This window comes from Rhinatrema bivittatum, chromosome 3, assembly GCF_901001135.1.
Source record: "Rhinatrema bivittatum chromosome 3, aRhiBiv1.1, whole genome shotgun sequence".
Lineage (NCBI taxonomy): Eukaryota > Metazoa > Chordata > Amphibia > Gymnophiona > Rhinatrematidae > Rhinatrema > Rhinatrema bivittatum.
In genome coordinates, this window is record NC_042617.1 from 506,812,462 (window position 1) to 506,826,498 (window position 14,037).

Consider the following 14,037-nt stretch of genomic DNA (forward strand, 5'->3'; position numbering starts at 1 on the left):
CTGCCTTGAGCGCCGAATCGCAGGGGTCGCACAAGCGCGCATTCATTCAGGCGGAGCCGGCTGCTTTCGCCGCCGGCTCCTCCGCCTGGATGAATGAATGCGCGCCTGTGCGACCCGGCCTAGATTTAACACGCGACCGCCCGCCCGCCGGCCGTCTCGAACTAACGCGTGTCCACCCGCCCCCGCCTGGAACAGGCGCCTACCCGCCCGCGGCCTAGATTAAACACGCGACCACCCGGCTCCCGCCCCTGCCGCCTGGAACAGGCGCCCACCCGCCCGCGGCCTAGATTAAACACACGACCACCCGGCTCCCGCCGCCAGCCGCCTGGACCCACGCGGCCCTCCGACAGGTATTTAAAAATTTTTTTTTTTTTGAACACTCAGGTTTTTACATATTTTGGTATTTTTTTTTCACTTCATGGTGCCTGTCATTTCAAATGTCATTTGAAATGACAGGTACCAGCGCACCCTGGTTACTGTATAGGCGCTGTATTAAGCACCTATACAATAAAATGGGTTACGCGGGCATAACCCTTCCCTACCGCTTTAAAGCCGCGGCATGCATTTGCATGCGATTAGAGGAGAGTATCGGGGAGTTAGTGAAGAGAACTGTGCGTGCGGGGAGGAAGGGTGCGCCTGACACTGCCGCCCTGTTATTACCGCGGCCTTACAGGATCGACCTGATAGTTTTTGTAGGGCAGGTGTGATGTCATACTTTCTTATCAGTCATGCAATCGAGTTTTGAATTAACTGCAGTGTATGGAAGATCGTATCTGTTAGACCTCTGTACAGTGCATTGCAGTAGTCCAGTTGTGTGGTTACTGTGGCATGGACCATTGTGAGTAGTTTTGTCTTCTCGATAAGTGGATGTAACCGTCATAAACATTTTAGTTGAAAATGGCAGCCTTTGCTATTGCCTGGATTTGCTGGAGGATGGTGCATTCTGAATCCAATATGACATCAAAGCTTGGGACCTTGTAGGTTCCAAATGGGATTTTAAGGTCCAGAAGTTGTTTTGTTTTTGGAGCCAAAGAATATGTTTTGTTTGGATTTAGATAGGGGGTTTTTTTGTCCATTTTTGGATGACTGTAAGACGTGCTAAGCTTCTTTAATAGCTGTTTGTGGGTCAGGGTCCATTGATAATATGAGCTGGACATCATCCACATGTAGGCTTCTTATGTCAAAGGTATGCATCAGTTGTGCCAGTGGCTTGAACTGTATGTTGAATAATTTTAGTGATAGTATGGAGCTTTGGGGGACCCCCACAGTCTAATATCCAGGGTGCTGACATGTAGACAGTGAAATGTACGTTTTGTTGACTGTCTGACAGAAGGAAGTTGAACCAGGTAAGGACTTTACCATTTAATTCCTTTTTTTTTCATGGCATCAAAGTGTATGTTTAGGCCAGGGCATTTTCTTCTCATTGTTTTAGATATATTAGAAAATCACGAATGGTATATACTGCCTGGGATTTATGATAAAATGTTTCTTGCATATGAAGCAATGTGGATTTACAGAACTGATTAGCAGTTTTTGGCAGCTGAAATTAATGAGCCTGTGCTGATTAAGTGGCTACCTGTTGAAATATTAGGAGAGAATTGCTCTCCTAATCAATGTAATATAGCCATGACTATTTAGCATTGAACTTTGGAGCAGTCATGAAAGTTTAAAATAACTGGTTAAAATAGCCAGTGCCACCTTGTAATTGGTCACTGCAATGAAATTTTGGAGGTAGTGGAAGGAACTGGAGTTTAAGGACGAGAAGGGTAATATAACTGGTATTAGGAAAATCACTATCATGGGCTTCCACTGTATGAGAAAACAAGAGCCAGGAAAAAAAACCCAAACCCTTGGAAGATCTCATTCACTAGGAGCTCCAGGAAGACCCCATGCTGTGGTCTTCAAGGGTCAGAGGTGCATGTGTGTGTGGGGGGGGGGGGGGCTCCCCTTTTAATCTTTTGAGGGCTTTTTAGCACCAGACTCTAGCAGCCAGTAAAATCATTAAAAATGCAGTTTGCAGCAAATGTCTGCCCAAAGACAATGGCACCTACACTTTTCTATAAATCTGGCTGGATCGCTGTCTGTGCATGTGCCTCTTCTGTTACCTTAGATTCCCCCAAGCAACTCTCCTTTTTTTTTTTTATGAGCCGCCCTCTGATGATGGCCGTCTCTGGATATGAACGCTCTTCTCTGTCTTTTGATTTCTTTTGTGGAAGCATCTTTATAAAATAAACCCTGCACTGCCAGCTGCACATTCAGAACCATTGATCAGCATGAATTTATGGAGGCTGCTCAGTTCAGCATAGGCATCTGGTCTAGATGGGCATCCCTCATTCAAGTTTTAGTGTATTGTTTTGGGGTTAAAGGGTTAAGAGAAGAAGGGACATATTTCTTCCCACTTCCACTCCCCTCTATCTCTAAAAATGACACTCAAGTGACTCTGTATAGACAAAAATTCCCCAATGCCTTTAAGATGGGGGTTTAGGGCTTCTGAAAAACCCATAAAAGTGTCAGAGCCCTAGACAGCCAGCAATAGAGCTCTAGTAGCTCAATGGGGAAACCAAAGAGGCTTCTGACATTTTCCCTGTTTCCCTCATATGTCTGTTGCGTCTCACACATGGGCTGGAAAACCTTTACTGAGGGGAAAAAAAAAAAGGTTGTGCAGAAAATAACAGGTTAAGTATTTATTTGAATTATGGTTTTGCACTACATTTTTTATTTTTATATTTAACTCTGTAGATATTTAGCCACTCTCCTTTCCGTATACTGGCCTTTTATCAAAGAAGCACAATCACATTTAACTTTACAACTACTGCTACTAGCCTAGTCTCAACTAGAATGTATATGGATCATTTCTTATTCAGTCTGCTCGGGTGAATGGGCTACCAAGGTTATCTGCAAGAAACATGAAACCTGGAGAACTAGGTTCCAATCAAACTTCCATCACTCACTGTGTGAAGCTGAGCAAGTCGCATAACCTCCCAGCGCCGAAACTTAGACTTAAATGCTCTTGAAACCACACTACAATGACACTATTTAAGAAAGCTTTAGTCCGTGTCTTCATGTCCATCCACAAGTGGCAGTGCATGCCATTTTGAAATGATGATCAGCAGCTCTTTGTTGTGAATGCTGAAGCATTTCCCTTCATGTCTCTTTCCCTCTCTGCAGACGTCAGGTGAGAAGGTGAGCAAGCTAAGCCTGGTGGACTTGGCAGGTAGCGAGAGAGCAACAAAAACCGGAGCTGCAGGCGAGAGGCTGAAGGAAGGAAGCAACATCAACAAGTAAGTCCTCTAGAACTCCTCTTCCCCCTGACAGGAAAATGCAGCTCCAGGTTTTACGCGAATGTCTTTGGTAGCAATTGGAACATCAAACATTTGATAACATTGATAATGAAACTTCCTGGCTAGTCTATGAAAACTAATTGCTTGTCATGTCTGTCATGACATGTGCTGTTCTTCCTAACATAAAATGGCATTTTATCGTCCAGTTTTCTCTTATTTAGGTGGAAAAATACATTAAACTCCTGGAATTTCTCTAGAGATGCGAGTAATCATGAGAAGCAGCTTTAGTAATCCCTGATTTCTGTAACATGGGAGTGGAAGGGCATAGGGATGCCACAAATACACTAGACCGAAAGAGAAGCAACATGTGGTGCAAATTCTGAACATTACTAGGATGAGTGAAGGTGTCTTCTGCAATCTATTTTGATATATATCCTTTGATAGAAGCCTTCAAAATAAATGCTATAAAACGAGCCTCAGAAACAAATCTATGAACCAGGGATCCTAAAACTAAGAGGCCAAGCACAGTGAAATTAATTTGGGTAGCGTTGAGCTTTGATGGATAGGCCTGGTGACTAAGGGGGGGAGGGGTGGCTTTCAACACTCGCCACATAAAAACAAGATTTTTGTGGATGTTTTCAGCAGGTTCACATATATCTAAGAGATGGGCAGAAGTGGAGTGAATGAGTTCTGCGATTGTTGAGGAGAAAGTGTTGGATATTGTATATGGCTTTATTGATAAAATTCACAGAATAGAATATATTTATTTTGAGCGATTTTTATCTATAGCACAATTGCTAAAGGCTGTTAAATGAATAAAGCAGTAGAGTTTCCTGTGGGTGCCTGCAGATTGCCTTCAGAAATCTGCTGCTTTTTAAAAATAGCAGTCTGCATCCTTTGTTAAACTAATTCAGCTATAACATTGACCACTGAGGTGATAGCGATGTATGACTTTTTACTGGTGTGGCCTTATTCTAACATGGAAGTATTCCCTGTCTGGAAATAATCTGGATTTATGGCTTTGGAGGCCATAAGTCATCATAACACATTGTAAAAAGGTTCAAGGGGAATTACTTGCAGATCAGATTAACAGCTGTCAATTTGAGCCATGGACTGGGGGATAAACAGGATCAGCATTAAAATGAGGATTGAGCTGTTAGCAGCTCTCTGCATTTATCACTGAAGGCTGCTGCTTTGACTGCATAATTTTATAAAAATGGGAACTGTGGAAAGATTTGATTAGATTAGGTTCCTCTCATGTTTTAAGAGGATGCTGAAAACAGATGGTATTGAACAAGTGTCTGTTTTATTTCTTTAGTATGCTTTTAATCTCTTAGAGCTTATACTCAGAGGAGGGGTAAATAGTTGTGTATACTTTTATTTACGTTATTATGTACTCTGTCCCAAACTTTTGGAGGGTGTGGGTAAAAAGTATTTTAAGTAAATATAAATATAGAAAAAATGGCTAGCATTATTCTGCTGCTAATGTATTGCTGAAGAGAATTCATAGGTTAATATTTTTGGCAGTGGCTTTGTTACGGTGATTTTCTTCAGTTACCCTTTCAGCACAGGGCTCATGATCTCTGCCGTGAGCAGTCTTTTATGGATGGAAGAGCAGTTTATAAATCAGGGACTAAAATAAATAATCTGTTAACAGGTTTCAGAGTATCTCATTAGAAACGAGTGGATTTTGACTTGGCCTTCTTTCTCTTCCTCCTCCCCCACCCCTTTCTCTCCACATCCTTCTTGACTGTTTTTGCCTGCTTTGTCTGAGCCTGAATTTTGGCCAGACAGCAGGTTCTGATGATCCTCATTTTCCCCAGTTTATCTACCACCATGGTGCACCGTAATGATCCTAGGTCCCTGGAGCAAGTGAACCCAGGTCTTTCATATGGCAATAGCTGCTACCAAGTTGCTGAGCTAGCGAATTGTTCTTACATATTCATCAAGGAAAGTCAGTGTATTTGAACATAAAATAATTTAAAAGGATACACTGCAAAAAGGGGAATATTTTCTTGCACACCTTCACATCATGTTGATATGGGCTGCTAATGTCTCTCTTTTCCATACAGGTCCCTCACAACACTTGGACTGGTTATCTCTGCACTGGCAGATCAAGCTGCTGGCAAAAACAAAAACAAATTTGTCCCATATCGTGATTCTGTACTCACCTGGTTACTCAAAGTAAGTACAAATCTTGTTTATCTGTGTATGGATAACAAAGGTAATATGGTAAAAATATTTTAAATTGCCCTTCATTTATCTCACTTGAAGAAGCTAAAAAATAAAAGGGTATAGTAATTAATGCAGATTAACTCTCTACCACTTAAGAAATAGGCTTTTAGTGGACAGGATAGGGCAGCCTGTGTAATCAGCAGTACTCATCTGTGTTGCTTTCTACAGCGTTACAGCAATTTTATTTCTCTGGAATAGCTCTTTGTCTCATTCAGGCTAAGGTGATTGCAGTTGCACGCCCCCGGTCTTGCTCAGGCTAAAGTCACTGTGGCTGCATGCTGCTGTCTTATGGGGTTGTATACTCATTTTTTGGCTCTCACAGAGACGACCTTGATAAATGTCCAGAGAGATGAGGGTCCCTGCACTTTGGCCTGTTTCAGATTCTGGAAACCCATTCTGAACCAGCAGCGGTCCCAGTTCACCTAATCCTGTGGAATCTGCAAAAGAGAATATGGGATAATCCGGCTTCCCTCCCTTGGTGGCCAGAAAATTGGATATTGAATACAGAATACAACAAAATCCTAGTTTTGGTGTAGTCCAGCTACTACACTAATCTGTGATGTTAGAGATAGCATGGAAATGGGCTAAAAAGACCAGGATTGTATTGTAACCGCCCCCCCCCGAGTAAGAACCCTGAGTTGCTGGGCATCTTTGGGAAGAAAGTCTTTCAGAGCTTGATACTAAATGCCTGCATTGTGATTTGTCAGCTGTATATGGTATAATATTTACATCACTGTACTGACATATTGAAGCCTCTGGTAGAGATCCTAGAAAAGGAACCTGAGGGTTATCGGCAGGCTCTTCTGGATGCAGAAGAGTATGAACTCTATCGTATCCAGTTGATTTATGAGTTCTTTGACACCATGGCAATATTTTCTGCAGCAGCCATTGGGGCACTCCAGATGGCCTGGTTGAAAGCCAGTAGCCTACGTGAAGATGTTCATGACAAGTTGGTTGTTGTCCCATGTTCTGGGTACTGTCTCTTTAGTGACAAGATCAGAGAAACCATTGCCCAGATTAAGGTGTAGCATGCAGAAGTTTAGTCCTTGTTAGTAGGAACCAACCAGCTTCCTTCCTCTAGACATCCTTACTTCACTTTTAAGCACGCCTTCTTTCAAAGGCACACCTTCTGCCAATTTCAGTATTATCATGCTACACTAGTGGTACTCCAGCAGATGGTGGGTTTTCATCACCCTATGGGGATTGCTTCAGATTTTAGAAGAAGAATTAAAAAAAACCAAAAAACAAAAAAAACAAACCCCACTCTCCTGCGATGATACCAGATGGTCCCTCCCCCAGTTGAGAATCCCTGAGGTGATTTCCATGGTCCCTCAGATGTGTGCCTTGGTCCAGTAGCTGGTTTTACATCTGCGTGGACTTAGCTGATTGTATAGCTTAAAGGCAGCGGGTGCAGGAAGCAGAGCATGGAGGGTGATGGCAGATGCCCTCTTCCCCCGCAGCCAGAGACCATCTCTATACTCAGCCGGGAAGGGCTGAGCTCAGGTAAGTTAAAAAAAAAATTTTAGACAGTGTAGAGGGGTTTTGTAGAACTTACTCTGGTGTCTGAGCTTGGTGCGCCGTTCCGACATTCTTTCCCGCTCCCGTGTGGGTTAGGGAACTGGGCAGCCTGGCGAGTTAAGCAGCCCAGGTAGGCTAGGCCCCGCTGTTAGCTTTTTCCTGCGCACCACATGATAGGCTTCGACAGCATTTTTACGAGCATTTTTACGAGCATGTTTGACTGCCCTCTACTGAAACGTTGGTGTGCGGAGTGCATCTGGCTCTGCATATGAATTGTGTACTCAGTTTTGAGCGCACTTCCTGTGTGCACGTTTTTTAAGCATGTCTGTGGTGTGACCAGATTTTGGCGCACTGTTTGTGCGTTTGTTTTTTGCAGCACTTAATCTTGGAGAGCCTAATTTTTGAGTGCATAAAATTTGTGCGCTTGAAATTTTTCAGCACGAACTGACTGGATGCACACTCTGTAGTCTGACGAACTAATGGCACAGGTGAACAAGAAACCTAAGTGCCTTTCTCTGTGTTGCCTGTCATATTTGGGCACCTCAGCCTGAAGTGTCTTCTAACATGTCAGCGCTACTTAGAAGCTCAGGGAGAATTGTCTTCCTCTGATTTTGCTATGCCTGGTTCTTCGCAGCCTGATGATGGTCTGGCTAAGGATTTGTCTGGAGTACACTGGACCTTGGAACTCCTTTGTCTGGTTCCTCTGTAGGAGATGGCAGCTCAGTGGACCCTACTCCAGTACCTTCTGGTTTTGGCCTGGATCCTTTTGCCTTTTCTTGGGTGGATTTTTTTTCAAGGATTGCAATCCTTTCTTCATGCACTGTCCTCAGCCTCAAACAAACATGTCAGGTTGGATCCTCAGCCACTGGCCCCTTTCTCTTCCAGTCCTATGTTTAAGCACCGATGCACACCTCTGTTAGCTGTGGGATTCCTGACAGGAACCTGAATGGCACTGATGATGAGGCAGATCCTGACTCCCTGGAAGATGGGGAAATTCTTCCGGGACTGGAACAGTATCAGACCATGTTGCAGTTCTTTTATAGAGATGAACTGCCGGCCCTGATTTCCAAGACCTTGAAGATGTCGGGAACCATAAGAAATCCTGTTTTGGTTTCTTTGCGTAAAACCTCTTGTTTTTTTCCCCTGTAATGGAAGCCATTCAAGAATTGATTGATCTTGAATGGGATGCTCTGGACCCAAATTTCAAAGGGGTTGGACATTGGAAAGATCCAGCAGTGAGAGCGTGTTTGCTTTTTCCGAAAGTGGATGTGCTGGTCTGCCATCTCTAAGCAGGGTGACTCTTCCCGTGGAGGGAGAAGTGACCTTGAAGAATGTGCATGATAGGAGAATTGAGGCCATTCTCAAACAAGCATTTGAAGCAGTGGCAATAACATTGCAGATAGCTTCCTGTTGTGCCTTGGTGGCTCTCTTGTCTGCTTCTCTCTCAGGAGGTTTATGATTCTGAGGTGAACACCAGAACAGTTATGGAACCCACTGCTGCCTTTTTAGCAGATGCAGGCTGCGATTTGGTCTGTACCTCAGCTAGGGGAGTGGCTTTGGTAATAGCGGCCAGATGTCAATTATTGCCGCTATTACCGACCTCCAAAGTTAATCTTACGATGTTGCCCTTTAAAAATTTCCTCTTGTCCAAGAGCAAGTAGGGGAAACTGGCCAGTTAGTGGGGTGAATCCCGAGTTCCTTGGTTGCCGGAGGATAAGAAGCAGTTGCAGCGCCCCTTTGGTATGAGGGGGTCGTCTTAGGGGTTCCAAGTGGTTTCATCCCTATAGAGGATCGACCTTTCAGAGGACTGAGCCTTTCAGCAGGTCTCAGTCCTTTCGCCCTAGACAACCTAAGAGGCACGGGCTTGGGTGGCGGATCCTCCCGAGCCTCACAATGAAAGTTCTGCCAACCCACTGCTGGAGACGAGATAGGGGGACGTCTATCTCTTTTATTAGAAGTGGATCAAAATCACATCGGATTAGTGGGTCCTGGAGGTGATACAAGAAGGATATGTGTTGGAATTTTGCAGTGTTCCTTGGGACATGTTCATGGTGTCTCCTTGCCACTCCTCCTGAAGAAGTAGGCAGTGGAATCTACCCTGTCAAGGCTCCTAGGTCTGAGGGCTGTGGTTCAAGTGCCTAAGTCTCAGGAAAGTATGCTGCGATGTTCCATTAATTTTGTTGGGCCCAAGGAAGAGGGCTCCTTTCATCCCATCTTGGTTCTCAAAGGAGTCAGTCATCATTTGCAGGTAACTCATTTTCGCATGGAAACCTTGCGCTCGGTGATAATGGCCGTGCAGTCAGGGGAATATCTGACCTCTCTTGGATCTGTCCAATGCCTACCTCCATATTCCCATCTGGTTGGAGCACCAACGTTTTCTGCATTTCGCAATCCTTTGGCACCATTATCAGTTTCAGGCAATGGTCTAGCCCCCACTCCCAGAACTTTTTCCAAGGTTATGATGATGGTGGTAGCAGAGTTGAGAGAGGATGGGATCTTAGAACACCTGTATTATGACGACTGGTTGATTCTAGCTAAGTCTCTGGAAGAGAGCTGCCTAGTGACCCGCAAGGTGATCTGCTTGTTGCAGGAGCTTGGTTGAGTAGTGAACTTAGCTAAGAGCAGTCTTCAACCTTCTCAGTCATTGGAGTACTTATTTATTTATTTTATTTATTTATTTATTTATTTAAGTTTTTTATATACCAACATTCAAGACGGTGGTCCCATCATGCTGGTTCACAAGAGACAGGGGTGAAACTTTACCATATAACAAAAGTGCAGAAAAGCAGTTACATAAAACAAGGGAAAACAATAACTTGGAATGAGAAGGGAAATGAAGATTAGATAGTAAAATATTTATTTATTTATTTATTTATTTAAATGATTTATATACCGGAGGTTCCTGTATAATATACATATCACCCCGGTATAATATAATATAATATAAGTATAAATAACATTTTGAAAGGTGGCTATTAACGCTAATACTAGCGGAGCTTGTTGTGTGAAGGGAGATTAGATGGGGTTGGAGTTAGGAAAGGCCTGCGTGAACAGCTTGGGTGTTTGGCTCAACACAAGGCAGGGCAAAGTTTTCCTTCTAGAAGCTGAGATTCAGAAGTTGATGACGCAGGTGCATCTTTTGGTAAACACTATACGCCAGACAGTGTGGACCTATTTTCAGGTACTCTGATGGTGGCAACCCTAGAAGTGGTGCTGTGGGCAAGAGCGAATATGCATCCTCTTCAGCACTCCCTGCTATCTCGTTGGAACCCACAGTTGCAGGACTATTCGGTTCAGCTCCACTAGCTGATGGAAATCTGCTTTCACCTGCAGTGGTAGTTGCAGGAGATTCATCTGAGAAAGGGAGTTTCGCTGACATCACTAGACTGGTTGATACTCACGACAAATGTGTGTCTCCAGGGTTGGGGAGCACACTGTCAGGAACTAACAGCACAGGGCGCTGGAACATAGAAGAGTCTCTCTGGAACATCAATCATCTTGAAGCCCGGGTGGTCTGGTTGGTGTGCTTACAGTTCAGTGACAGACTGCAGGTTCGAGTGGTCCAGGTAATATTGGACAATGCAATGACAGTGGCTTACAACAATCGGCAGGGAGTCAGCAAGTGTCACAGGAAATAAACCAACTTATGGAATGGGTGGAAGGGCATCTCCAGGTGATCTCTGCCTCTCACATTGCAGGAAAAGACAATGTAAGAGCAGGCTTCCTCAGCCGGGAGAGTCTGGATCCAGGAGAATGGGTGTTGGATGAGGCATTTCAGCCGATAGTGGATCACTAGGGTCTTCTGTTTCTAGACCTGTTGGCAACTTCTCGTAATGCAAAGGTTCCTTGCTTCTTCAGTTGCAGGAGAGATTCGAAGTTCTTGGGTATTGATGCTCTCATACAATCTGTCCAGAAGACAAGCTGCTGTATTCCTTTCCCCGTGGCCCCTGTTGGTCAGAAAAGTTTGCAGGATCGAAGGCCACAGGGGGCTGGTGCTCCTGATGGCACTAGATTGGACCAGAAGACCATGGTATGCGGATTTGCGAAGACTCGTGATAGAGACTTCCCTTAGTCTTTCGTTGCAAAAGAATCTGTTGCAGCAGGGGCCTGTCCTTCACAAAGATCCAACTCAATTTTCTCTTATGGTATGACTCTTGAAAGGGCTTGCTTGTTGAAACATGGTTATTCTTCTGTGGTGGTTGCCACCTTGCTACAAGCTTGGAAGTTCTTCACTTCCTTAACCTATGTGCAGGTTTGGCTAGTGAGGCTTGGGTGTGAGGATCAAGGTGATTTTCCTCATTCAGTGAAGATCTCGCTCATTTTGGAATTTTTGCAGGATGGGTTAAATAAGGGGTTATCCCTTAATTCCTTGATGGTACAGGTTGTGGCTCTTGCCTGTTTCAGAGGCCAGGTCAATGGTGAATCCTTATCGTCTCATCCTGCTGTGACTCATTTCTTGAAGGGAGTAAATAAACTTCGTCCTCCCTTGCGGTTACCGGTTCCTTTGTGGAGTCTTAACCTGGATGCTGGATTTCGTAGTGGGTCCTATGTTTTGACCACTGTGTAGCCTTTCCTTGCAGCTATTGATCCTGAAAACAGTGTTTCTGGTAGTCATATGTTCTGCATGCTGAATTTGTGAGCTGCAGGCCTTGTCTTGCTGGGAGCTGTTTCTTCGGGTGACTCCAGAAGCGATCCAGCTGCATACTTTTCCCTTTTTCTTGCCCAAAGTGGTCTTGGATTTTCACTTGAATCAGTCCATTTCCTTGCCATCATTGGATAAGGGAAAAGATGTGGAATAGTTTCACCTGTTGCATCCTTTGGATGTGAAGAGACATGCCGTGCAATATCTGGAGGTTTCTAAACCTTTCCGAAAGATGGATAGCCTGTTTGTCCTTCATGGTGGAAGGAAGCAAGGCCAACCAGCTTCGCGGGCTACAATAGCTCGCTGGATTAAGGAGGTAGTCATGGCCACTTATATGGAGGCTGAAAAGCCATTGCCTAGTCAAGTTAGGACTCAATCCACTAGGACTCAGGCAGTCATGGGTGGAGGTTAGATTGTTGTCTCCAATCGACATTTGCTGAGTTGTGACGTGGTCCTCCTTACACACTTTTTCGAGGTATTATCGTCTGGATGTGCAGGCCCAAGAGGACACAGCCTTTGCACCTATGGTGTTGACTGACCGCAGGCAGCCTCCCACCCTAGTCGGGAGTAGCTTGGGTACATCCTGAGTTCATCTGTCTACATGCTAGGAAAGGAGATAATTTGGTTTTCCTTAGTGTAGACAGATGGACTCAGCTTCCTGCTCTTGGAAGCCACATGGTTGGTTTAATAGTCCTCCTGTGGGACTATGTGTTCCAGGGGTTTACTTGTAAGTGTGCACAGAATCCCTAAATCAGGGTACATACATTCATTACCTGAGTTCAGTGTTTCCTGTTGGTTGAGTACAGTAATGGTTGACTGTTTTTAATCAAGTTTTTTGTGAGTCAGTTAACATTTGCTTTTGAAGAGAATGATGGCGGGCTGATGTCGCTACAGGAGTATATCTGTTCTAATCAGTTTAATATCTGATACGTTCCTTATCTAGGGACCATATATTAAAAAAAAAAAATAATAATACTGTGACATCAGCTTGCTCAGTCTCCATCTGCTGGCAGAGGTGCATAACCCACTGGTCCTGAGTCCATCTGTCTACACTAAGTAGTAATTTCTCCTTGTTCTCGAGCACATGATAGCAGCAGTGTATGTGGTCCCCATGATCCATCGAAATATGCAGTTCTCCAGTGGGACCTTTTCTCTCAGTGGGATCATAAGAACATAAGAGCATAAATTGCCATGCTGGGTCAGACCAAGGGTCCATCAAGCCCAGCATCCTGTTTCCAACAGAGGCCAAACCAGTCCACAGTTGTATCACATCCTACAAGGGTAACCACAGAGATGAGTACATCCCTTCTTTGGTGGCTGGAAACAGGTGCCCTTCTTTGAGTTTTACTTCACCAGGTAATGATAGCAACAGATGTTTCCTCCAAAGAGTAGAACACGCATACAGGTGCCTTCTGAACTCAAGGGACTTGGTCAACAATGAAACATCCGTTCCAAATCAACCTCTTAGAGCTACGAGTTATCCAGCATGCGTTGAGAATATTCTCCCATCTTCTTCAGGGAAAAAGAATTCTGCTCCAAAACAACAACTAAATGGCAATGTTGTATGTGAACAAATAAGCGGACATAGGGTCCTGGCCCCTGTGCCAAGAATATCAGAGAATTTGGGAGTGTGCTGTCAGTCACGGGGCTTTTCTTCAAGCAACTGACCTTCCCGGAGTTAACAATATATTTACGGATCACTTCAGCAGAGTTTTTCAACCCCCCCTGAGTGATCTCTGGACTTGGCTATGGCAAACAGGCTATTTGACCTTTGGGGTCAACTGTCAATTGAGCTGTTCATATCAGAAAGTAACAGGAAAGTTGTGCGCTGCTTCATGCATGTTTTGGGTACCTGATTCCTTCTATTTATATTTGTTCATTTGCTGTATTCTGCTACTGAATTATGTCATCTTTTTGAGTCCTTGCATGAAGCACTATCCTGTTCAACTTAGCACCAATTCCTGCCATTATGGGTTATGTAAATTATGGTTCTTTATCTAAGAGGAATTACAATAAAAAAATGCTCCCCAGTGCATTGCTAATTATTTTCAGGAAGACTTTGTTGTTTTCTCCTATAAAAGTTAAAATTGACTTACCTTATGGGGGACTGGTAATTACATCATCCTGTATTAATATCTGTTTAGTTAACTATCCTCCAGGTTTACTGACACACAATTATTCTCCATTGATTGAGTTGTTTTCTAATCATAGTTTAAATTTTTATTCTACCTTAGTGTAAAACCCCTCTCTCTTCAGCCTGTGAGAATTTCCCTGTCTTGTTGCTCCTTCCTCAAGGCGAACATCAAGTTCATTTTCCTACTTGCAAGATCGGACATATCCTGGACTTAGTCTTTCTGAATC

The 14,037-nt window shown here is 44.0% G+C and overlaps 1 protein-coding gene across 1 annotated transcript in view; it reads left to right on the top strand.

Annotated features, from left to right (window-relative positions):
- Window positions 1-14,037, top strand: part of KIF13B (kinesin family member 13B) — a 428,508-nt gene that overhangs the window by 169,878 nt on the left and 244,593 nt on the right. Inside the window, exons 10-11 of the mRNA XM_029596896.1 lie at window positions 3,169-3,281; window positions 5,354-5,465. Of these exons, the coding sequence (XP_029452756.1) occupies window positions 3,169-3,281; window positions 5,354-5,465 (225 nt within the window). The remainder of the gene's footprint in view (window positions 1-3,168; window positions 3,282-5,353; window positions 5,466-14,037) is intronic.